General features: G+C 39.4%; 2 protein-coding genes across 4 annotated transcripts in view; both read left to right on the plus strand.

Moving 5' to 3' along the window:
- LOC111196468 (interleukin-1 receptor type 1) overlaps positions 1-5,943 on the plus strand; it is a 30,750-nt gene extending 24,807 nt beyond the window's left edge. Inside the window, exons 10-11 of the mRNA XM_049485391.1 lie at positions 1,026-1,172; positions 3,607-5,943. Of these exons, the coding sequence (XP_049341348.1) occupies positions 1,026-1,172; positions 3,607-4,013 (554 nt within the window). The 3' untranslated portion in view covers positions 4,014-5,943. The remainder of the gene's footprint in view (positions 1-1,025; positions 1,173-3,606) is intronic.
- Positions 5,944-7,246: 1,303 nt separating this feature from the next.
- Positions 7,247-26,815, plus strand: part of il1rl1 (interleukin 1 receptor-like 1) — a 36,421-nt gene continuing 16,852 nt past the window's right edge. For 2 of the 3 annotated variants that reach the window (XM_022685774.2, XM_022685775.2), the window contains exons 1-5: positions 7,247-7,705; positions 10,907-10,982; positions 22,277-22,523; positions 22,674-22,824; positions 25,451-25,601. In XM_022685774.2, coding sequence (XP_022541495.2) covers positions 10,907-10,982; positions 22,277-22,523; positions 22,674-22,824; positions 25,451-25,601 — 625 coding nt within the window. In that variant the 5' untranslated portion in view covers positions 7,247-7,705. The remainder of the gene's footprint in view (positions 7,706-10,906; positions 10,983-22,276; positions 22,524-22,673; positions 22,825-25,450; positions 25,602-26,815) is intronic. The other variant, XM_022685776.2, reaches the window with a different exon arrangement.

Genomic DNA, 26,815 nt, shown 5'->3' on the forward strand with positions numbered 1-26,815 from the left:
ATGTTCAAGTAATAAAGTGGTGTTTCAGGCATTAACACTTTGCTGGGATAAATGGTTTAGATTAATGTGCTTAGATGCCTAAAACCTTTGCACAGTAGTGCAGCTCTGGAAAAAAAAATAAGAGACCACTTATATAATCAGTTTCTCTGATTTAACTATTTATAGGTATATGCTTGAGTAAAATGAACATTGTTTTTTATTCTATAAACTACTCAATGACATTTCTCCCAAAATAATGTAATTTAGAACATTTATTTGCAGAAAATGAGAAACGGGCAAATTAACAAAAAACATGCTGAGCTTTCAGACCTCAAATATTGCAAAGGAAACTAGTTCATATTCATTTAAACACAACAAAAGTAAAGTTTTATCTAAGGAAGAGTTCAAAAATCAAAAATTGGCAGAATAGGCAGATTTTTAATCACAGCTTTCATGCATCTTGGCATTTGATGACCAGGTGTTGATCAAAAAAAGATCTTACTACAGTCCTCTATGATCCAATTCTAATGTCTGTGGTTGCTTACTAATATTCGATCTCCAGACCTGAACGCCATTGAAAAATATCTGAATGTAATCATGTAAGGTGTAAGATGGATGATCACAAGCCATCAAACAAAACTGAACTGCTTGATTTTTTGTGCCAGGAGTGGAATAAGGTCACCCAAAAGCAGTGTGAAAGACGTGTGGAGAACATGCCAAGATGCATAAAAGCTGTGATTAAAAATCAGGATAATTCCACCAAATAGTAATCTTTGAACTCTTGAAACATTAGCATTGTTGTTTCTAAATGAATATGAACTTGTTTTCTTTGCATTATTTAAGGTTTGAAAACACTGCACCTTTTTCATTCATTTGACAATTTCTCATTTTCTGCAAATTAATGCTATAAATGACAATATTTGCATTTGTAACTTGGGAGAAATGTTGTCAGTTGTCAGACATTTATTTTGAATTGGTCTCTTTTTTCAGAGCTGTATGTAAGAACAAACATTTCTCTTCATTCTTTGAATTTTTCCTTCCTGCAGATGGGAAGCTATATGACGGATATGTCAGTTATAGCCATGGAAATTATAAGAGCATGTCCTTCGCCCTGAAGATTCTTCCTGAGATACTAGAGGATCATCTTGGCTACAAGCTGTTCATTAGTGGCCGAGATGAACTACCTGGAGGAGGTACACCTAACGTCAGACATGTGATTAGGCACACCTGGGCACATATGTGTGCAGGGTATCTGTGCATATGAACAATAAAAACTGACATGATAATATAATAACAATAATAATAATAATAATAATAATAATGCTCTATATACTTTTGAGATTAGGCATTCATATACTTTTTTAGGTAATATATTTTAACATTAAATATATCTTATATGATGTGACATATTAAAGGGGACATATCAGTGACGTGCAGTGAATATGGTGGGTACCCCTTCTGCAAATCAAATCCACTCACCCCCCAAAAAACCTGAAACAACCTGAACAACTGAAAAACACAGACTAATGCCAGGGGCGCAGATGGAAATTTTGAACTGGGGGGAACCAAGCTGTAAAATCATATATATATATATATATATATATGCTGCAATAAACTTTAGAATATTCACTTTTCTGATCAACACTAGCCATACTGAAACTGTTATTGGTCTGGTATGTCAATATGCGTCCAGCCAATTAGGCAAGAGCAGGCTGCGTCTTCACACACACACAAGCCTCTTACACACACACACACACACACAGAACAGGCGCCTTTCAACCACAGAAGAGAAGCTGAAAGCGGCAGAATATGGATTTATAGAGCTATAGGTTACAGTGAGGTTGGTAAGAAAATAAAAATATTAAACTTATGACTGTCTACTTCTGTTGCTTCATTTTAATACAAAAACGAGCAAGGAGATCCAGCGCAGCGGATTGCGTTGAAAAAAGTGCCAGTGGACACGTACCGTAAGGAGCTGGTAACTGCCTGTGTCTGTAGTCTACAGGCAGTTACCAGCTCCTTAGAACCCCGGACTTGAGAAGGTGCGTTAAATTTACATTGGAACTGGAACACGGGGCTCCGAACAATGTAACCTCTGAACTGAACGCTTCCTAGTTTAAAAACGAGGGCATTGTGGAACACAGAATTCCACAAACGTACAGTTAATTAAATTAAAACCCCAACGTTTATGCTTGTAGATGCTAGATTTCGGATGAGGTCACTATAAATCCCCCCCGTCCCCAGTGCCATCTGCGCCCATGACTAATGCATTGAATTAGTTGCTGTTTTTTATTTTCGTTAATAAAATTTAATAAAATAAGTCCATACCCTTACAATAACTATAATATATATTTCCTGATTAAAAATTATGTAATTATTTACATGCACTTATTGTTACCCCTTCTCTGAAGGGTTAGAAGGGCCTCAATGCACACCACAGGGACATATTATACCTCTTTTTATACAAGATAAAATAGGTCTATGGGCTATACAATACATGGCCATGAACTTCTTTGCACAAAATATCTCTTATATAAAGAGATCTCACCAGCTCTATTCTTGCCAGTTTCAGTTTTTGTCAGAATGAGCCATTTGAAGGGTCTGTCACTTTTATGCAAATACATTGTTGCTTGCCATGGCATGTTTATGCTGAGCATTTACCACATGTAAGTGTTAGCTTGTGCTAAATCACAAAACACAAAGCAAGTTCAAGCTTAGCTACGATAGAAACACAAAAATTAACAACAAAATGGTGTTTCTTCAGCTGATCTAGTGGGTGGGCTCTGGTGGGGGTGGACAAGTGAGGGGTGGAGCCAGGGTGGTTTAATAAAAGTTTCTTTATTGTGACGTCACAATAAGGGACCATCCAAATGGCTCATAGAAGCATATGATTCTTGACACTAAACTCTTTTAGCTGAATGGATGGATTTTTTTTGCATATTTGAAGTGTTTATAGAGACAGTAAAGTTTTTTAGGGAAAAGTGAGTTTTGCATATTATGCCCTCTTTAGATCTAAGAGTAAGTGCATTGTTGACTGCATGCTGCTGTCCTAATTGGATTCCCTGTGTTGTGCCTCATATATTAAGCAGTCTGTGCTGAATGCTTGTTACAGCTTTGGTGTGAATGGGCAGAGCTAATTCTAGAAGTGGAATATGTGAATGGCTCTTACTAAAACATTAACAGTGTTTTTGTTACATGTAAAAGGCATCATAAAAAAGGATAACAATAATAATGACAAACAATACAACAAACCTAACTCAGTTTGCACTATTAGAAACGACAGAACTCCGTAATGCAGTTTTTACTGGTTAGACATCTCATTTTAAATATCAGTTATGAAATGTTTACTAATTCTGACGTGTTTCTAATTCTGAAGTCACGTGACCAGGACCACATACCACATCTGATATTATTACTAGTTAACATTTCATAGTAAGTATCTGAAATGAGTTTTTCTACAAGTAAAACCTAATTATAGAGATCTTAATTTGAGTTTAAGTATAAAGTGAGTTATGGTTTGTATCACTGGTGTAATTTTAGGATAAAACAGCTTAACATATAACGATGTTAAAACAGATGTTCTCAAATGAAAATTCACAGAACTGTTTGTTTTGTTGTTTTTTTCAGCGGTCCATGACGTCATCGCCGATGCGGTTAAGAAGTGTCGGCGGTTGATCATCGTTCTTGGATCTCGTTCATCCACAGAACACTTGAGCCTGAACAATAATGAAAGAGAGTGTTACCCTCCTCTCTCTGACCCCACTCAAACTACCAACCTGAACCTGGACCCGTACGAGTGGTCAGTGGGTCTGTACGACGCTCTGGTAAAAGGGGGTCTGAAGATCATCCTGGTGCAGGTCGGCGGGGAGGTGGACGAAGCTCAGCTGCCGGAGTCGCTACGCTACATCAGGCGCACTCAAGGCATTCTGCGTTGGAAGCAGGACTACATCACCAAGCCCAGCGGAAGGTTCTGGAAACAGTTGCGTTACCGCATGCCTCTAGTACAGAAGGTTAAATTGAATGCTGTGGTCTGAAGCCCACCACTGTTACTTTCTGTAATAATTAGAGCACATTATTAGACATATGAGGTCAGTTTTTTAGACAGGGATTAAGCCTCACCTTGGAAGACACTGCGTTTTGAATTTAGAGGAAAATATAGTCTACAACTAGGCTTAATCTCTGTTCTAAAAACTGACCTATAGACATACAGACACACCTGTAAATCAATACTCCAAATTTAGTTGGTGTGTTGTGTTCTTGTTAGCTAACTATAAGACAAAATAGAAATATAGGAATATTACATATAAACACAATTTCGACTGAGGATTCTTTTACACGTCTTTTTACACTCTGGACCTTCAGACATTTCAGTTTGCCCTGAACCAAAATATCAGATGTGAAAAGTGCTGTAAACCATGTTCTGGACCAAAGAAATAACATTTTGTCCAACCAAGTCCAGCTTAACTGAATCAGTTGGTTTTTAGTGTGAAAACAGTTTTTTGGGATGGTTTGGACTACAGGAAGCAGGCTGTCATCATGCAAGCAGGACAGGTACAACATATTATGCTGGAGATTCTGTATCTACTGTAACTGTAGATTATCCCTTGTTTATATACAGAAATTAAAGTAATCTGAGGAGAATCTGTTACGCTCCTGCATTCAAAGGGAGTCGCATTCTGGCAGGGAGGTGGAATTTGGCACAGTACCTGGAAAGGCATTTTGCTGAACTGACAACATTCTACAAACCAATGTGAAGTACAGAGAGCCTATGTGTGTGAAGATGACAGGATGTAGTAAAGTTGTTTATTTCGCTTAGTCAATATGCTGCAGTGTGAAACTGATCAAAACTAACCTAAGCTCTTTAAATTCATGCATCTTATTTAAAGCAATGCTCAGTGTTTACCCTGGTATTACCCTGTTTAGTTAAAATGTGAACAGTTCAATTTGCAGTTTACGAACCAAATAAGGTTTTAGAGCACATGTTGCGCAATTCCAGCTGGACACAGATTTAACCCCTGTGTGTACACAAACACAGGCACACAGTGATATTCTGGAACTTGTGCCTGGTGTGTGGCCACTGCTACCAACCTGGGGAACAGTGAGGTTAAACAGCCTCTCTCAGGGGCCCAGCAGTGACCGAGTACCAAACCCGCAATACTGTCGCTGATGGCTCGGTGCTCTAACCACTGAGCAACCACATTCATGAATTCAATAAAAAATCCTGTTAAATTTTGGATAAAGGAATTTATTGTGACTTGCCAGACATTGGGAGGCACTACTTCCTCCTGAATGTAAATATAGAATATGAATTTGGTGGAATATAGGTCCAGTAATACTCCCATTACTGTGCTATGATTTTTAAGTGTGTTTCAGGGCAGCTTCTGTGTTATGTTTACATTTTGGATTACATGCATATTCATTTTTTTGTGTGTGCTAAAATCATTGTAGGATCGGATAACTTAAAATAATTAGCACCCCCATCATAAAATGCTGTTTTTTTTAAAGCTAAGCTAAGATAAGATGCGTAAAGACAAAGCAATATGTTAACTTTGAGTGGAAGGTAAATGGAGAATATAACATGTCAGCTACTGAATGGTAATTAACACTGAAGAAATGTCAGTCTCCAGAGATTCACCTGAAATATTGCTCTAGTTTAGAACAAGCTTAAAATGTGTGTTGTTTTATTTATACTCATATGTACAATTTGCAAACTGCAGAAAAGTGTCACAGGATACATTATTACTGGAAACAACTGACTAGTTTAGCCACCAGCAAAATATCCATGAAAATGTAATACATAATGATATAATATGTTTGTTTAATTGTAATACAAAGTAATTACAATTACAACTACAAGTGTTTATTATTATTAATAATAATAATAATAATAATAATATGATTTATTATATAGTATGCTATATTTTGTCATGTTACTTTGTGTGTTAAACAGATTAGTTGAATACACACAGAGACTAGCTCACTGAAAGCAGTGAACCTAAATCTCCTGTAAATGCTTAGAAGTTTATGACTGAATACATGCTTTATTTCTGTACTTGTTTTGAACTGTTTTAATTTTTAATATTTATTTGTTAATATTATTCCTGTTACAAACAAGGTTTGATTGGGTTTGGAATAAAGATTTAAATGAAAATGTATTTAAATGAGCAGTATTTCTGTAACGTCTGTAAAATTCCTCAAATTCTTAAAAGTGTAATTTAGTGAATGAGATGTACAAACTTTAGGGACTGTTTTGGTTTAGAATGTCAATAGAGTGCCATAAAAACAGTGTTCCCCTTGCATGAACACTTGAAAGTATATATTGAAGTTTAAGTTTATTAAAGGATTTTAGGATGTGCATCCTAAAATCCACTTTTTCTTGTTTTTTGTCAAATACTATGGGTCTCTCTGAGTTGTATATGATGCTGCACATGAAACACTTCTGCAGTAGCAAGTAAAAGAAAATATTTAGAAAAATGAGTCGTTCAGGAAAAGCACCGAGCCCAAGTGCTGGGTAAGGACTTCACAAGTCACGTTGTACACATATATTGTAAAGTAACATATGACAATGCGAAGACTGTTATACGTGTAAAAATGTCTTTTTTTTAACGTTTCTAAATGTAGTTCTTCTCGCTGGTGTCACAGTGCTGTTAGCCATTCAGAGGCGATATGTTTGCATGTATAAATTTTCATGAGCAAGAGCTGAAATCCTACCTTTTCTCCCCGCCCACTCCTCCACGAGATTAAAGCAACGTTATACCGGATCACCAGAGCCCTTTAAAATAAAAAACAGCTCACATTCATTCATTCTCGAGACCACAACTAGACATTTTACAATTTATAAAAAAAAATGATGGAATGAGACCATTAAATAACATGTTAATTTTAAGTTTAAAAATACCGAAAGATGGCAAAATAGAATACAATACTGTTCAACCTCTTAGAAAACAACTTGTATCTCCAAAACAGGCCTTTCAGTGGAAGTCAACATATTGATATCAGTTTATAAGAAAATTTCCTAGAATTGTGTCAGAATGTGCATTATCAGACAGGAAGTGGAGGACCTCTGACATCCGGCAGCGAGTTTGTGTAAGTGTGTAAGTGTTGGGTTAGTAAAAACGTGAATCATCTGTTAATAAATAAACAGTCAGGTTTACACAATGATCTGTTTACTGAGAATAATGTATAATAAACCCCATGAGGATAGCACAAGCTGAAGTGTGTGTATGTGTGGCTTTTATCTGTCTTTTAGACTGTTTTGTTTGTGTGCGTGTGTGTGTGTGTGAGTGTGTGTGTGTGAGTGTGTGTGTGTGCGTGTGTGTGTGTGTGTGTGTGAGTGTGTGTGTGTGTGTGAGTGTGTGTGTGTGTGTGTGTGCGTGTGTGTGTGTGTGTGTGAGTGTGTGTGTGTGTGAGTGTGTGTGTGAGTGTGTGCGTGTGTGTGTGAGTGTGTGTGTGTGAGTGTGTGTGTGTGTGTGAGTGTGTGTGTGTGTGTGTGTGTGTGTGTGTGTGTGTGTGTGTGTGTGTGTGTGTGAGTGAGTGAGTGTGTGTGTGAGTGTGTGTGTGTGTGTGTGTGTGTGTGCGTGAGTGTGTGTGTGTGTGTGTGTGTGTGTGTGTGTGTGTGTGTGTGTGTGTGTGTGTGTGATACAGAGATTAAGCATCCTTTGTAAGTGAAGGAGTGTGTTCTGAGTACTGATGTCTTCGCCGCTGAGGAGAAACACCAGACCAGAAGGTAATTTTGACTGAATATATATATATATATATATATTAGATTCATTCAGACAAGACAAGTAATAGAATGTACTGGAATGTACTGTCTAGACTGCACAGAGCTAACCTCAAAAGCAACCCTGGTTGCTGTAAATGCTGTAAGGAGGGTACGGTTATACACACTCTGTGGTACTTCAATATTTCAATTTTGAGCTCTGATCCTATAAAAGGATTGGGAGTCCCCTGTTCCTTAGAGAAAGCAGCACAGAGGAAGGAAAAGAGCATTCCATTTTACTTGTAGGCCAACTGCTTAAAAATCCTTCAGTTAATTGTTATCACTGTATCAGAATTACCTTAAAATATAACGAGCTGGAGGAGAACAAGTGTGACTTTTGTGGTGAAAAAAATAAATGAGTTGAACATATTTTCTTCAATTTTATCCATTCAAATAATTTCTAATATGATGCAATGAAGGACAAAAGAGGGATTCTGTATTATTGATAAATACTTTGAAGTGATATTTTTTTATAGTGATTGCAACAAGAATATTTGCTTCATGATCATACTGCTCATTTTACTGGGTAAATATTTTATCCATAAAATGAAATTTACAAATCTTATTTAAAGAAGACTACTCCTACAAACAATAATAAAATATAATAATTCAATAATGTAAAAAATCTGCAAAATTAATTAAAATTCTTAGACAATTTAATTTTGATAAATATGTGTTGCCTTTTTTAGTTTGTTCTCTCTCTGTTCTCATTGAATATACACGTTTTTTTTATTTTTATGTTCTCTTTTGTTTTAAACACCTTCCTGGTCTGATAACAAATAAAACCCTGATTGTAACTGTGCTCTCTGACAATTCTTAATAAAAAATACATTTCTTAGCTGCTGCTTATTAATGCTCTGTTGTTACAGTTAGATAATTCAGTGTCTAGGTTTTGACGTGGCGTCGCTAACGTAGCCAAGCCTTCGGCTCCTCTGCCGGGAGACACCGTGTGTGGAGAGATCGAGTTACTTCACAGTAGGTTTCCCACTACATTTTATTTTGGTTTTTGAGACCAAATAATCATAAATACAGTCAATTCCAGTCATGAATAAAGGAAATAAACCTTTTACTAATGAAGGATGACTGTCTGTGTGTCACTGCAGTATGAATTTAACGTGGAACGAAAATTTGAATAAGACACTGGTAAAAATTCTAAATCAAGTTCGGCTCTTGATCCGATTTCTTAAATTTTACATTTTTGTTTGGATCATCATCATCATCAAAAAAAAGTAAAACGAAGCCATTATTCGTTTTTTGGTTTTATATTCAAAAAAGAAAAAAATATTTCTTTTTAAATTTTCCAATTTTGATTCTCAAGTTAAAATCAAATAAATAATACACGGATTTGAAAGATTGATTGTTTAGTAATTTTCTTAATGCGGTTGTTAATTTGTGGAAAGAACACTTAAAAAAATAACCTGAACTTACCCTACTGTTTCACACACCAAGATTTATAAGCTGTTTTATTTACAAAGTTTGTTTAAAAGAACACGTATTAAACCCTAGCTCTTATTTACCAGACTAACCCACCCGTATTAAACCCTAGCTCTTATTTACCAGACTAACCCACCCGTATTAAACCCCAGCTCTTATTTACCAGACTAACACACCCATATTAAACCCCAGCTCTTATTTACCAGACTAACCCACCCGTATTAAACCCCAGCTCTTATTTACCAGACTAACCCACCCGTATTAAACCCCAGCTCTTATTTACCAGACTAACCCACCCATATTAAACCCCAGCTCTTATTTACCAGATTAACCCACCCATATTAAACCCCAGCTCTTATTTACCAGACTAACCCACCCATATTAAACCCCAGCTCTTATTTACCAGACTAACCCACCCATATTAAACCCCAGCTCTTATTTACCAGACTAACCCACCCATATTAAACCCCAGCTCTTATTTACCAGACTAATCCATCCATATTAAACCCCAGCTCTTATTTACCAGACTAACCCACCCATATTAAACCCCAGCTCTTATTTACCAGACTAACCCACCCATATTAAACCCCAGCTCTTATTTACCAGACTAACCCACCCATATTAAACCCCAGCTCTTATTTACCAGACTAACCCACCCGTATTAAAACCCAGCTCTTATTTACCAGACTAACCCACCCGTATTAAACCCCAGCTCTTATTTACCAGACTAACCCACCCACATTAAACCCCAGCTCTTATTTACCAGACTAACCCACTCATATTAAACCCCAGGTCTTATTTACCAGACTAACTTACCTGTATTAAACCCCAGCTCTTATTTACCAGACTAACCCACCCGTATTAAACCCCAGCTCTTATTTACCAGACTAACCCACCCGTATTAAACCCCAGCTCTTATTTACCAGACTAACCCACTCATATTAAACCCCAGCTCTTATTTACCAGACTAATCCACCCGTATTAAACCCCAGCTCTTATTTACCAGACTAACCCACCCGTATTAAACCCCAGCTCTTATTTACCAGACTAACCCACTCATATTAAACCCCAGGTCTTATTTACCAGACTAACTTACCTGTATTAAACCCCAGCTCTTATTTACCAGACTAACCCACCCGTATTAAACCCCAGCTCTTATTTACCAGACTTACCCACCCAGACTAAACATGCTGGAAAATAACAATACAATTTTTTGTTAAGTTATATTATTACATTTAAATTCCTATTTTATACATCTAGTTGTATAAAGCTGTGTAAAACTGCCCACTACTGGAAAGTGTTAAACGAAGATGTTTATGAAAAAATGTTTTATTTGTAAAAAATAAAATCAGATAAAGACGGAACGGCCTTCTGATCATATCGGATTGTATCAGTTTAGTAATATCCTGTTTTTGAAGGTAAGAGCACACTGTCTGCTATACAAAATATGGTCACCTATCAAAGCTGAGATGATTTGTCAACTTTATTTAAGGAGACTTCTGGCAACACCTTACAAATAAGAACACAGGAAGCAAATTGTTGCTTTACTTCTGAAAAACTCAAAAAAAAATTGCACCACATGATCTCTGATAACAAATCTGGTTGTTAACAAACAAAAACACTTTGTGTTACTTAATTAATCTTAGTTTTTCCAGACTTGTTTCAGAAAGAGTTATTCTGTTGAACATAACTCCACTCTGGATAAATTTCTTCCTTTTAATTTGTATCTGGCAGATGGAAGCGTTATGGATGATTATCATCTGCTCTCTGGCTGATCTAACTGAAAGCTCCAAACACATGGATGGAACAGGTGAGCTGTGCGCTTGAAGGGGTCTTAGTGTCAGCTGGTCTGGAGATAACTACAGCTCAAACAAATATGAGCTCTGAATAATAAGACTTATTTTAAAGAAATTTTAAAAGAATCTGTAGGTTATATCATGTTAGAGAAAGGCTGATGATCTAGATGCACAATGTGACAAAACCAAGAGAGGTTTTAGACTAGATGGAAACAGGGGTCCACAAGCAAATAGTGGATTTTTTGCCTCATTGTGAAAAGTCTACTTTTAGATCCCGACAGGTACCAGGATGAAAACTGAAGAGATTATTAAAGTCTACCTCCCCTATCCAATCAATTCTGTCTTTTCTGCTGCTGCAAAAATGTCAACAAGAGAAGGAGGGAAAATGGGGCAAACTGACCAGACCGGCTCCAACACCACCTCTTCCATTATCTTCTCCCAAACCCACGCCCTGAATGTAAGGGTTTGGCCTTTCAAATTTTGGCTGATCTGTCCTTTTGTAGCAGGCAACCCTGTAGTTTACTCTGTGTTTGGATGGGATGAAACAAACTTTGGGGGGAGGCAGGCATTCCAGGTCTACCTTGGATCCAGGGCTCTGTTAACACCCACCATCTTTTGCAGCATCTTGGTTCTCACAGCATCAATGGAGGTCAGCTAACCATGGAAATACATAACAGATGAAGGATTCTGAGGATTCCATCTCCTGTTGGAGCTCATTGCTGACCTGCCACAATGTACCAAGCTTGCTTAAAGCCATCTGGAATCGTAGGTTTTACTGCAGCTTCTTCATGGGAGCTACTTTGCCTTTGCCTTTAAAAGCACTGGTGCAGCCTTTCCCTCAAAACGACATATTATCCCAGAAGAGTGCTGCAGTACTCAGATCCCAGAGATTCAGCTAGCTCAGAGACATTCACTTGCTTACAATGCAAGCCAGTTCCGTGGTCAAGAAACATGGTGAACTTGACACTGCTGGCATGGTAAAAGAGGGTTCAGTAGTGTCGGTGTCCAGGCTCCTCATCACACTAGACTTCCACTTCACAGCTTGGCAGAGGTACAGGACAACACGGGTGTCTTTCTCCTGCTGGTTTGACTGCAGGGCATGGATATCTGAAGCCTGAACCCTTTACAAAATGTTCAATTTTAAACACATACCTGTATATTGAACACACTACTCATTATATGACTCATTAAATCCTAGCGTTCTATTCAAATGTTTTTATAGTGTTGGATATGTGATGACAGCTACAGTTAAACACTGATAACTATGGTCTGAGCCTTTTTAACTTACTTGGCCATTTGTTGAGGATAGGCAAAAGGATCTCCCTTCAACCCATACCACTGCCCTCACTTCTCTAGCCGAGATGCTGCCTCATTGCTCCCCCAGACCTTGAGAAGCAGATCACATAGCTGCTTCTTATTTACCTCTTGACAAAAAAGCACTTAAAGTCACAAGGCTTGCAGGTGTATGGGCCACCAATTATGAGGTTCTCAGTGGATACTCATCTGACTCTCTCCTGGGCTTTAATAGAGTCTGGCTGCTAGCAATCTGTGGAGATGAGAAAGTCCTGCTTGAGCATCATATGGTTCAAGAGCTGCATACAAATCTCTCTACAGGTTGGTTGAAGGTTAGTTATCATATGAAAAAGAGCATTGACATCTAGTAAGAAGAGTGCATCCTTAGGTGACCTCCTCGTCTCTATCTTGAAGGAGATAGTGAAGGAAGGTGGTCTTGCTTTGTGTGCACACCAGTGTTGGGCACGTTACTTTGAAAAAGTAATTAGTTATAGTTACTCGTTACTTCTCCAAAAAAGTAACTGAGTTACTAACGGAGTTACTCCACTATAAAAGTAATTAGTTACCAGTAAAAGTAACTATCGCGTTACTTTTTATTATTCGCCCCTCAAAAAAAGGAAATCAATTATGCATTTACTATTATTATTAGAAAAATAACAAAAAAATAACAAACGAAAATAAACCCAAAATGTTGACAAAAATATAATCTAACGAATTTCAAAAAAATAAAACGAAATTCTCCACACAACCAAAGAAAATTACTAAAACTTGTAATACTGAAAAAAGCGGAAAAACGTGTCTGGGGATGAAATTTAACAAACCAAGCCACACTCAAAAGAAATATGTATATATAAAACAAAATAATGGACAAAAACAACAATTTAATGCCCGTTAAAATGGTATTAATATAACAGCTTCACCAAAAGAGAATAGAGCTTAGATCGTGCCCAAAAAATCCGACCCAGCCGGAGCCCGTGCACATTCTGCCCAAGCCCGAACCATAAACTGTCATTATGAGCCTGACCCGATCCGCCCCATAAACTGTCTGTTTTCGGGCTGATTGAATGGGCGAAATATAATCAGAATTATGTTAATTAACACTGTAACATAGAAGCATAGAACTATTATTTAATTTAAATGATTTTTAAGAACAGCTACACACAATGCTGCAAGTCAAACGCGGAGGCGTTCACGTGCGCCCAGAGCTACGTGATTACAGTTTTCATTTTTATTATAGTTTAATTTTATTTTGTTTTTATTTTTTCTGTTCATTTTAGGGTGGGCTTGCTAGCGCGAGCGCTTTACACAAGAACTAACGGACCACGAGTGCCGCGCGCTCGGCACAACAACTCCCGCTGTACAACTCCGCTGTACAACAGCGCTTATAAATAAATTAAACACAAAAATGAGGGTATTCTATCAGTAATTTCAGTTCGTTTTAGTTAGTTTTATAAACACAAAATACCGTTCGAGATAGTTATGTTTTTCCTTTTAATTACCGTTTTTATTAGATTCAGTTAACACAAATGTTTTTCACTTTCAATTTTCGCTATTTCGTTCGCTTTAGTGAACAATAATAATTGGTTACTTAGCAACATTGTGATTATCACACCAGAGCTTTATATAAAATAAAAATAGGAGCCCGATTTCGGGTCGGTCCTCAGGTCAGGTGGGATTCGGGCAGAGAATCTAAGCTCTAAAATAGAAAGCAGCAGCACCACAAAAACCGGAGCAGCTAAAAAGAGCTTAACCTCCTTAATTCGGAACTTGGGTTGTCCACGGCAATCACTGAATTGATTAGAGCACGCAAATCGTCACAATTGTGCCTCACTTCACCACGCCAAACCACAGGCACAGCGGCCAGAAGCTCAAGTTCACCGGACAGAGGAGGGGTTAACCAGGGCAAAGCGAAATAATAAAAAAAAGTTCATAGAGCTGCTAAAGTAATGTGCAGTAACGGGGTGTCGGAAATGGTAACGGCGTTATAGTTAGTCATAGTAATTAGTTAGATTACTCGTTACTGAAAAAAAGTAACGGCGTTAGTAACGCCGTTAGTTTTAACGCCGTTACTCCCAACACTGGTGCACACATTAGATGATCTTGTCCACTGCTGACAGAGCCCATGGGATTAGAGATTGATGCTTGATGTAGTCAAGAGCACCAGGGTGGGAGAGGTCAATGTTGGCAAGAAATGCCTCAAACCATGTTAGGTATCTGTATGGAGATGGCTTTAAGCCAGCTTGGTACATTGTGGCAGGTCCGCAATGAGCTCCAAGAGGAGATTCCAAGGAATTCTTTATGTGTTATGTATGTCCATGGTTAACTGACCTCAATTCATGCTTTGAGAACCAAGATGCTGCAAGTTCCATGGTACCACACTATACTAGTACTTTATTTTTAGTACAATGTTGAATTTTATCAACAATTAGTTCTGCAGTTAATTACATTTTTTATCCTGATACCTGTCAGGATCTAAAAGTAGACTTTTCACAATGTGAATCAAATCAAATTAAATTTATTTGTATAGCGCTTTTTACAACTGGTACTGTCACAAAGCAGCTTTACAGAAACATGATCACAGGACAAAGAATCAGGCAAAACATTAAACATAGAAAATACAGAATACAGAATCCTCCAGTGAGCACGGAGGCAAGGAAAAACTCCCTCAGAGCTGCAGGAGGAGGAAGATGTCACACAGCCTTGTCCTCCTTCCACACTACCTGACTCCATTTCCCAGAATTCCCCTGATTATGATGTCAATAACAACCTTTCACCTTCACCCAATCGCGTTACGCTCCGGCGCTCTGATTCACCAGTGTTCTAAAGTACTTCCGGTTCATTCTTGTCTAGCTCCGCTATTTAAGGCATCTGTTTGTAAACAAACTCCGCGAGGTATTGTCGACTCATGTTGCATACTAAGCGTTTTCCTGTGTGCTGTTTTTGCCTTCTCGTTATGACCCTGTTTTCGGATTATCGGTTTATGTCGTTTGTTTTGCCCTTTCTGGATTTGATGTATGGTTGGACTGTTTCTCGGTTTCAAACTCGGACTGTATTTTTGACTACGTCTTCTGTTATCGGTGAGATCATTGTTTGCCTGGCTTTTCTGTTAGCAGTATCTGTTAGCCTTCCTGCTAATAAACCTGTTTGTTCTTTTAACTCGGCTCGCGTCACTCCTCACTACCTGGCGTTACATAATACCTCACCGAAAGTGATGGCTGAGTTTAATGACCTCCAGCAGGCAGTCGGGAATCAGGGGAGGGTTCTCGAACAGCATAGCCAGCTGTTTGAGAGCCTTGCTAACACCTTTACTGCTCTTACTACCCAGCAGTCAGATCAACACTCTCAACTAGCTCAGATTACCGCTAGCCTTCAGGATATTCAGCTCGCCCAGCTGAGAGTAGCCACTCCAGCTAGCCTAGCCTCTGCTAACCAGGCCCCGGTTAGCTCGCCTGCTATCGCTCCCTCGGCAGCCGCTTTTCCGGTAAGCAAACCCGATAAATATGACGGTTCTCCAGATTTGTGCAGAGGCTTTCTCTTGCAGATGTCACTATTTTTTGCTAATTCACCGGTTAGTGTCGATGCAGTGCGTATTTCGTTTTTTATATCGCGCCTTACCGGCAAGGCTTTGGATTGGGCTACTGCTATTTGGCCTAGCATTGAGAGTAGTACATACGAGCATTTTCTTCGGGAATTTAAGCTGGCGTTTGATCATCCTCATCATGGACAATCTCAGAGGGAGTTATTAGTTCAGTTATGCCAGGGGAACCGTCCTGTTTCTGATTATGCTTTGGAATTTCGTACTTTGGCTGCTGGTAGTGGTTGGAACGAACCAGCTCTACGGGTTATGTTCCGTAATAGACTCAGGGCTGATGTATTAGCTGAATTAGCCTGCAAGGATGATGGATTGCCCTTGGACGAACTTATATCATTAGCCATCAGACTTGATCAGCTAAAACAGAGCTCTGTACCTGGTCATAGAGCTACTGTTTCTACTCCTGTTTTGCTATGCCTCGCGCATCTGGATTTACTTCACGGGCCACACTCAGAGATGAAGAACCCATGCAAGTAGACGCTACTCGTTTATCAAAGCAAGAAAGAATGCGATGACTTCAAGCTGGACTGTGCTTTTACTGTGGCAGATTGGGTCATGTGTTGCGTAATTGTCAGTACTGCCCTTCCCGAAGTTCAACGCCAAGTTACTTTAGGCTCGTCCAACGGTGGGCTCTCCCATGGTTTCCATGGCAACCTGGACAGTCTATATGAGCCACCTGCTTCTGACTCGGGAAAGCGTGTGGAAAGGAGTCCACACGCTAAAGAGGTAAGCCGACCCAGCTCTGACATGTTCTCAAGATCTTTTATTATTTCTATTGTTCTGTTCTGCCAGTCTTCTTCCTTTGTGTTTCCAGCTCTGATTGATTCCGGTGCCGAGGGGAACTTTATTAATGAGCAGCTGGCCAAACAACTCCAGATCCAGTTTGAGTGCTTGGAGAATCCAATGAGACTGTCTGCGGTGGATGGGACCCCAGTTGGCCGAGGAACTGTTTCCCACACCACCACTCCTGTCAAGCTGAACGTCAGCGCTCTGCACTCAGAGGAGATCAGGTTTTTTGTGATGAAGGACACTAACTATCAAATCATTTTAGGACTTCCATGGTTGAAAAAACATAACCCTCTGATTTCTTGGTCTCATTGTGAAATAATTTCTTGGTCTCCATACTGTCACTGATCACTGTATTACTGGTCCCAAATTAATGATCCAATCTACCACTGTAGAAAGTCCTTGCCTGGAATCACTTGCACATATTCCTCCAGATTACTCTGACCTAACTGAAGTATTTAGCAAATCTCGTGCTACTCAACTTCCCCCACATCGTTCCTATGACTGTGCTATTGAGCTTTTAGACAATCAGATACCTCCCAAATCACGTATATACCCTTTAACTCAAACTGAGGAACGTGCCATGGAAGAGTATGTGCAGGAGGCTCTAGCACAGGGGTATATTCGTCATTCAACCTCTCCTGTGGCTGCATCCTTCTTCTTTGTCAAAAAAAAGGATGGAGGCCTCCGCCCATGTATCGACTATCGTCAACTCAATGCAGTTACTAAAACATATCCTTACCCACTACCTCTGGTACCTGTTGCGCTTGAACAATTACTTGGAGCTTCCATCTTCACTAAGCTAGATCTCCGCAGTGCTTATAACTTGGTAAGGATTAGAGAGGGTGATGAGTGGAAGACTGCCTTACCACTAGGGGGCACTACGAATATTTAGTTATGCCTTTTGGTCTCAAGAATGCTCCTTCTGTTTTTCAATCCTTCATAAACGATGTACTCCGTGACATGCTGGGACGATTTGTCATAGCTTTTATAGACGATATTCTTATTTACTCGTCTGATTTGCCTACACATGTTTCCCATGTACGTGCTGTTTTGACCCGTCTCCTCCAGAACCAGCTTTTTGTTAAGGCGGAGAAATGTGAATTTAATTTGACCACCATTTCCTTCTTAGGTTATGTCATTAGTGCCAAGGGCATTACCATGGATGATAAAAAGGTCCAGGCTGTAGTTAATTGGCCTATTCCCAGATCTGTAAAGAAATTACAAAGATTTCTTGGATTCGCAAACTTCTATAGAAGGTTTATTCGCAATTACAGTTCAGTAGCAGCTCCACTGACCAATCTGTTGAAACAGAATGCTAAAAAATTGGTCTGGTCAGAAGAAGCATCAGATGCTTTCTCTTCTCTTAAAGAAGTATTCACTTCAGCTCCCTTGTTAAAACATCCTGACCCCAAAGAACCCTTTATAGTTGAGGTTGATGCATCCAGTGTAGGGGTAGGTGCAGTTCTTTCCCGAAATCTTGGCTCTCCCAGTAAGATGCACCCTGTAGCTTACTTCTCCCACAAACTCTCCCCAGCTGAATGTAATTACGGTATTGGTGATTGTGAACTTTTGGATATTAAATTAGCTTTAGAGGTATGGAGACACTGGCTAGAGGGAGCATTACACCCTTTTGTGGTAATAACTGACCACAAAAATCTGGAATATTTAAGATCCATGAAAAGTATGAATTCTCGTCAGGCACGTTGGTCCGTATTCTTTGCACGTTTCAATTTTGTCATCACTTATCGTCCTGGATCCAGAAACACCAAGGCAGATGCCCTCTCACATATTTATGATGAAGATAATGCAGAAAACTCAGAACCCTCCACAATTCTAAGACCAGCTATAGTTTTGGCCCCAATTAGATGGGAGATCTCGGAAGAGATTAATCGAGTTAATTTTACATCCCCACCTCCTTTACAGTGCCCTCCAGACAAATCTTATGTACCTGATCAGTGCAGAGATAGATTTATAACTTGGGCTCATACTTCTCCAACTTCAGGCCATCCTGGCGAGACCCGCATGTACCAATTATTAGAGAGTCATTTCTGGTGGGAAAATATGCGATCTGACATCCACCATTTTGTCTCTTCTTGTACTATATGTGCTCAGAGTAAAACTCCCCGTACTCTACCTGCAGGGAAATTAGTTCCTCCGCCTGTTCCCGTTCGGCCCTGGTCTCATTTAGCTGTTGATTTTGTTACGGATCTTCCTGAATCTATGGGTCAGACAGTTATCATGACAGTCATAGACCGTTTCTCTCGCGGTGTAAGGTTCATTCCTTTCAATAAGATGCCTACTGCCTTAGAAACTGCTGAAGCTTTGTTTAATCATGTTTTTCACATTTTTTGTATCCCTGAAGATATTGTCTCTGATCGTGGCCCTCAATTTATCTCTCAAGTTTGGTCTGCCTTTATGAACAGATTGGATATATCTGTTAGTCTATCCTCTGGTTATCACCCTCAAAGCAATGGTCAATGTGAAAGAATGAACCAGGAGCTAGGAACATTTTTGAGAATTTACTATTCTAACAATATCTATGATTGGGCCAAATTCCTTCCTTGGGCCGAACTAACTCAGAACTCTCTAATTAGTTCCACCACTAAGATGACACCTTTTCAATGTATTTTAGGATATCAACCACCCATCATGCCCTGGACAGCCGAACCCTCAGATATTCCTGCTGTAGACGATTGAATGCGTCGGAGCGAGGAAGTGTGGGAGGAGACTCATAGGCTTATTGAGGCTGTATTACAGCGACAGAAACAGGCAGATCGCCTACGCTGCGAGACCCCCCCTCTATTCTCCTGGGGATCGGGTTTGGCTGTCTACCAGGGATTTCCGGCAACCAGATATGCATAAGAAACTTTCAGTTAAGTATATTGGCCCTTTTAAGATCATTAAGAGAATTAATGAAGTTACCTACCGTCTAGATTTACCGTCTCATTATCGTGTATGCCCTTCCTTCCATGTGTCTTTGTTAAAGCCGGTTATCCCTGGTCCGTTGGATGAGACTTTGCTTGGAGCGCCTCCTCCTCCTCCGGTGGCTATGGATGGTGGCCCGGTGTATGCGGTGGATTACTGGACTCCAGGTGGAGAAGGGGAACCCTTGAGTATCTTGTGGACTGGAGGGGTTACGGACCGGAGGAGAGAAGCTGGGTGCCGGCAACTGATGTTCTGGACCCTTTAATGGTTGATGACTTTCATCGGTCTCATCCGTCCTGTCCTGCACCACGCCCCAGAGGTCGCCCCAGGAGAAGGTCTCCCGTTCCTAGAAGGGGTAGACGTCGTGGTTCGGGCTCGGTCCATTCCCTCAGTTCTGTCCACGGCTCCAGAAGGGGTCGTCCAAGGTCCAGGGTCTCCGTCCATTCCGTTCCCGCTTCTGGACTACCTGTCCATAGTGCCACTGGGGGTGATGGGGCTGTTTCCTTGTGTCGTCCTCATCCTTCGGTACCTTCGGACTCTTTGGAGGGGGGTACTGTCACGCAGCCTTGTCCTCCTTCCACACCTGACTCCATTTCCCAGAATTCCCCTGATTATGATGTCAATAACAACCTTTTACCTTCACCCAATCGTGTTACGCTCCGGCGCTCTGATTCACCAGTGTTCTGAAGTACTTCCGGTTCATTCTTGTCTAGCTCCGGTATTTAAGGCATCTGTTTGTAAACAAACACCGTGAGGTATTGTCGACTCATGTTGCATACTAAGCGTTTTCCTGTGTACTGTTTTTGCCTTCTCGTTACGACCCTGTTTTCGGATTATTGGTTTATGTCTTTTGTTTTGCCCTTTCTGGATTTGATGTATGGTTGGACTGTTTCTCGGTTTCGAACTCTGTATTTTTGACTACGTCTTCTGTTATCGGTGAGATCATTGTTTGCCTGGCTTTTCTGTTAGCAGTATCTGTTAGCCTTCCTGCTAATAAACCTGTTTGTACTTTTAACTCGGCTCGCATCACTCCTCACTACCTGGCTTTACAAAAGAGACCTCGGGAGGACCAAGACTCACATTTAAAGGGGGACCATCCTACCACTGGCTTTTAAATTAATTTTAAAAAGTCTTTATACATCCACATAGGTTTATATATCCAAGAGTATAGCAGCGCCACTAATAGGAGCAGTTCATGTAAGCTTGGATGTAATCTGTAGTGGAGAGTGAGATGGACGATGAGCAGCTGATCTGTGGTGGGTGATGGATGGAGAAGAGCTGACTTCAGAAACTTCCATCATTCTGGCCGGACAGGGGACATGAGAGCCTGAGGGTCCAACATCCATAAGTATCGGGTCAGACAGGTGGGCAATCAGTAACTCGGAGGAAGGCAGAGAGATGGAATTAGTTTTGACTGGATTTATGTAAAGCAGAGATTATAAAACATTATCAGAGTGTGGCTAATGACTCCTGCAGATCTAAATTAAACAGCCTAACTAAAGGCAGAGAGCCAGAAGGTAACATGGAGGCTCCCTGAAACACTGGCATCCACCCACTCCACCGTCGCCACAAACCTGAGTGACTGTGTGCAGTGAGAGAACAACAGCACCAGCATCTCAGTTTACCACAAGCTGAAGTTTATTTAAGTACTGCAGGAACATCCTGACAGTAGCGCATTACAATAATCTAGCCTTGAGGTAATAAAGGCATGGATAGGGCATTTTTTTAGCTTGGCAATATTATGGAGGTGTAGAAAAGCTGTTCTAGTAACATTAGATATGTGTTTATCGAATGCTAGATCTGAATCTATAATAACTCCAAGGTTTTTAGCTGCTGAAACAGGTGTGACGGAGAAGTAGGCCAGATTTAGCATTAAGTTTGATAATTTATTTCTAGCAGCTTTGGGGCCTAGTAGGAGAACTTCTGTTTTTTCACTATTTAATAGGAGGAAGTTGTGCGACATCCATAATTTCACATCTTTTACACAATCCTCGATTTTCTTTAATCTCACTCTGTCATCAGGTTTGGCTGATATGAAGAGCTGCGTGTCATCCGCATAACAATGAAAATTTACGTCATGTTTTCTGATAACTTTTCCCAGTGGGAGCATATGTAATGTAAATAATAATGGTCCTAATATAGAGCCTTGTGGAATTCCATATCTTACCTTTGTATAACTGGAAGACATATCATTTATCCTCACAAACTGATAGCGATCGGTTACGTATGATTTAAACCATGATAATGCAGTTCCAGTTACACCGACCATGTTCTCTAATCTTTCTTAAAGAATATTGTAATCTATTGTATCAAAGGCTGCGCATGGGGATTGGGGGTGATCACAGAAGGGGTACCCATTATATTCACTGCACACCACTGCTGTCAACATTATACCGGCCTCATCCCACATTACCACTGAACTCTTCCCACATTATACTCCCACATTATACTGACCTTGTCACACATTATACTGCCCTTGTCCCACATTACCACTAGACTTAACCCACATTATACTGGTCTCATCCCATATTATACTGGCATCGTCTCACAAAATACCTATCAAATCTGTCAATATTATTGTTATTTGTTGGTGGGATCTTCACACTTGAGATAGATTTTTCCAGACAAAAATGAGTCTAGGAAAACTGTAAGAAAACTCAAATTTACTTAAATTTTGTGGGTAAAACGATTTTTTTTGTTTTTTTCCAGTGCCATGTGCCACACCTCAGGTCCCAGAAGAAGTGAAAGCAGTTGAAGGGGAAGCATTGTACTGGCCATGTCCAAACTCAGACTGCAGCGAGGAAGCAGAACACTCTCTGATACAATGGTTCAAAAACAGCAGTGGCACCATCCAGCCAATCACAGCAGATGAGCGGGCCCGAGTCCATCATCACGGCCCTGTTTTATACATCCTGCCTTTGACTCTGAATGACTCGGGCCTTTACATCACACGCTGGTCATTACTTACATTTCTATCATTTTTATGTGCATAATTACACGTATGTATGTATGTATCTGTCGATTGTACAGTATGTTTTCACAGTGTGAACACGTCCTGTATGTTTCTGCATGTTGTATGTTGTGATAATGTGGGTCTGTGTTGCAGGTGGGAAAAGAATAAGACTGGCTGTGATGAGTTCAAAACTGAGCTTGTGGTTGGTGAGAAGTTTCACACTGAGTTGAAAGAGAACTCAGAAACTGTGCCGATTACATGCCCAGCCTATGACAACCAGACCAAGAGTCTGACATGGTACAAGGTACATTCTATATGTATATAAATACATACAGTAGCAGTCAAAAATCCAAACTCTGAATAAAAAACATGAAGCCATTTAGTAAACAAAAATAAAATAAAATAAGAAAAAACCTCTTGCATAGATAATAGTTTTGCACATCTTGGCTCGATTTTCTTAGGCAGCTTTATGAGATTCAGTTAACAGCTGTGCTAAACTTGTCAACAGTTAATTTCTTAACTTTCTTGCCTCTTAATGTGTTTGAGAGCATCAGTTGTAAAGTTGTGAAGTGGTGGAGTCGGTAGTATACATTGAAAAGCTCTCTTTGTGTAATATTATAATCCATAATATGGCAAGAACTACTTAATTATGTAAATAAAAAAATACTTTATGAAATGAAGGTCAGTCAATCTGAAAAGAACTTTGAAAGCAGACACTAAGACCATCAAAAACATTGTGATAAAACTGGCACTCATCAGAAGAAGGAAGACCAAGAGTTACCAAGAGCACAGGATAACATTGTTTAACACTTTTAAGTTTACTGCATGATTCCTTATGTGTTCCTTCAGAGCCTGAATGACTTCAGTATTTATTTATAAAGTAAAGAAAAAAAACACTAAAAGGTGAGGTGTATCCAAAGTTTTGACTGGAACAGAAGCATTTGATTCTTTATTTAATTAAATGTATCTGTTTTATTGTATGGTTTAATACATTTAACAACAGTGTTGTATCTTGATTTGGTGAAATTTGATGCTAAAAATAATGAATGAATTTATTCTGCTTTTAAATTTTGAAGTTCATCAAAAGTCCATTAAATGTACAACCCCTGGCAAAAAGTATGGAATCACCAGTCTTGGATGAGCACTCCTTCAGACATTTCATTCTGTAAAATAAACTCTGATCAAAAACATGATACAATAATAAGGTCATTCCAAAGTGCAACTTGTTGGCTTTCAGGAACACTCAAAGAAATGAAGAAAAAACATTGTGGAAGTCAGTGAATGTTACTTTTATTGACCAACCACAGGGAAAAAAATATGGAATCACTCAATTCTGAGGAAAAAAGTATGGAATCATGAAAAACAGATAAACAAAAGATGATTCAAAATACATCACTAGTATTTAGTTGCACCACCTTTGGCTTTTATAACGGCTTTCAGTCTCTGAGGCATGGACTTGATGAGTGACAAACAGTATTCTGCATCAATTTGGTGCCAACTCTCTTTGATAGCAGTTGCCAGATCAGCTTTGCAGGTCGGAGCCTTCTTGTGGACCATTTTTTTCAATTTCCACCACAGGTTTTCAATTGGGTTGAGATCTGGACTATTTGCAGGCCATGACATCGACTGAATGTGTCTTTCTCCAAGGAATGTCTTCACTGTTTTTGCCCTATGGCACGATGCATTGTCATCTTGGAAAATTATTTCATTATCTCCAAACATCTGTTCAATTGAAGGGATGAGAAAACTGTCCAAAATGTCAATGTAAACTTGTGCATTGATAGAAGAATTAACCACAGTCATCTCCCCAGTGCCTTTGCCTGACATGCAGCCCCATATCATCAAGGACTGTGGAAATTTGGTTGTTTTCTTCAGGCAGGCCTCTTCATAAATCTCACTGGAACGGCACCAAACAAAAGTTCCAGCATCATCACCTTGTCCAATGCAGATTCTTGACTCATCACTGAAGATAACTTTCATCCAGTCATCCACCGTCCATGATTGCCTCTCCTTAGCCCACTGCAGTCTTGTTCTTTTATGTTTAGGTGTCAATGATGGTTTTCTTTTAGCTTTCCTGTATTGAAATCCCATTTCCTTTAGGCGATTTCTTACGGTTCGGTCACATACATTGGCTCCAGCTTCTTCCCATTTATGCTTCATCTGTTTAGTTGTACTTTTTCGGTTTTCAAGACAAATGGCCTTAAGTTGCTTGTCTTGACGCTTTGATGTCTTTCTCGGTCTACCAGTACGCTTGGCTTTAACAACCATTCCATGCTGTTTGTATTTGGTCCATATCTTGGATACAGCTGACTGTGAACAGCCCACATCTTTAGCAACCATGCGTGAAGAGTTACCTTCTTCAAGAAGTTTCACAATCCTCTCTTTTGTTTCAAGAGACATTTCTCTTGTTGGAGCCATGGTTCTAGCCACTCTAATTCGTCCAGCAGCCCTCCAAGGTGTCATGACTGCAGGTGTTTTTAACTGCAGACTAACGAGCAGATCTAATCTGAGGCAGGTGTCCATTTAGGGAAAGGAAATTGACTGGGTGTGTCCTTATTTTCTACCTTCAATTTGAGTGATTCCATACTTTTTTCCTCAGAATTGAGTGATTCCATATTTTTTTCCCTGTGGTTGGTTAATAAAAGTAACATTCACTGACTTCCACAATGTTTTTTCTTCATTTCTTTGAGTGTTCCTGAAAGCCAACAAGTTGCACTTTGGAATGACCTTATTATTGTATCATGTTTTTGATCAGAGTTTGTTTTACAGAATGAAATGTCTGAAGGAGTGCTCATCCAAGACTGGTGATTCCATACTTTTTGCCAGGGGTTGTAATTCAAATAGTTACGTCAGCATTTAAACTATTGGCTGAGAGCTTAGAAATGTCTGAATGATAGAATAATGTCTTTTTGGTGTTTTTATGTTTGGAGGATTCACATCTGATTCCTAATGAGTCTAAGAAAACTCTGTACCTTCATAACACACAGAAGAAAGATGAGGGCATGTATACCTGTGTGTGTACCTGGGAGCACCATGGTAGACATTACAACACCAGCGGATCCATCCACCTGGAAATCAAAGGTGAATTACACATCATAAAACAGTGATATCCAAGATGAGAGTTAAACATCATCTTCTCTATATCATCTGAGGATTTTAACAGCTTTTAGAAAAGCTCTTAGAGAAGCTCTTGTTCACCCTGCACAACAAACAAGACGTGTGGATGAGTCATATTGTACACTCTGACACGTTGCAATGCTCTTTTCTTCCTTACACCCCATTAACAGTTTATTGTTTTAATGCCCGCATATGTAAACCTTTTAGGATTACTTGGATTTCTGTATAAATTAGTCATTAAATTCATGAGCTTCATCTAAGTCACAACATTAGACAAACACAGTCTGCTTAAAGTAATACCACACACACATTTTTTTTTTTTAACACAACATGTTAACATTCACAGTGAGGGGGGAAAACGTATGTGAACCCCTAGTCTAATGACTTTTCTAAGAGCTAATTGGAGCCAGGATGTGATAAGATTGGATGTGTTGGTTAAAGCTGCCCTGCCCTATAAAAACACACACCAGTTTTTGACTTGCATGAAGCTGGAAAGAGTTACAAACTTATCTCTAAAAGCCTTGATGTTCATGTGTCCATGGTAAGACTGATGGTCTACAAATGGTGAAAGTTGCACTGTTGCTACTCTCCCTAGGCGTGGTCATCCTGTAAATATGACTGCAATAGCACAGTGCAGAATGATCAATGAGGTGAGGAAGAATCCTAGAGTGTCAGCTGAAGACTTACAGAAATCTCTGGCACATGCTAACAATTTTGTTGACAAATCTACAATGAGAAAAACAATAAACATGGCTCACCTGCGTAGCTAAGAAGAAGGGTATGGACAGTTGACAACTGACTGTTGTCAGGGTTTAAATTGGTCAGTGGCACACCTGTGTTTTCCAAAAAAGAAACATGCCAGGAATTTGCCTGTACACACCTCATTCCAGAGAATCAATCTCATTACTGTAGATACACAGCTGCAAGAAAAAGTATGTGAACCCTTTGGGATTACTTACATTTCTGCATAAATCGGTCATTAGATGTTTTCTAATCTTCATCTAAGTCACAATAATAGACAAACACAGTCTGCTTAAACTAATACCACACCAAAAAATTGTTTTATATAAACATAAAAGAAGTAAATAATGAATAAAAACAACACCAAATTTTATTTAATTCATTTTCTTAAACAGGATATTTTCTCCCTGAAAAGGTTAGTATAATAAAAGGTAGGT

Source organism: Astyanax mexicanus, chromosome 11, assembly GCF_023375975.1.
Source record: "Astyanax mexicanus isolate ESR-SI-001 chromosome 11, AstMex3_surface, whole genome shotgun sequence".
Taxonomy (NCBI): domain Eukaryota; kingdom Metazoa; phylum Chordata; class Actinopteri; order Characiformes; family Acestrorhamphidae; genus Astyanax; species Astyanax mexicanus.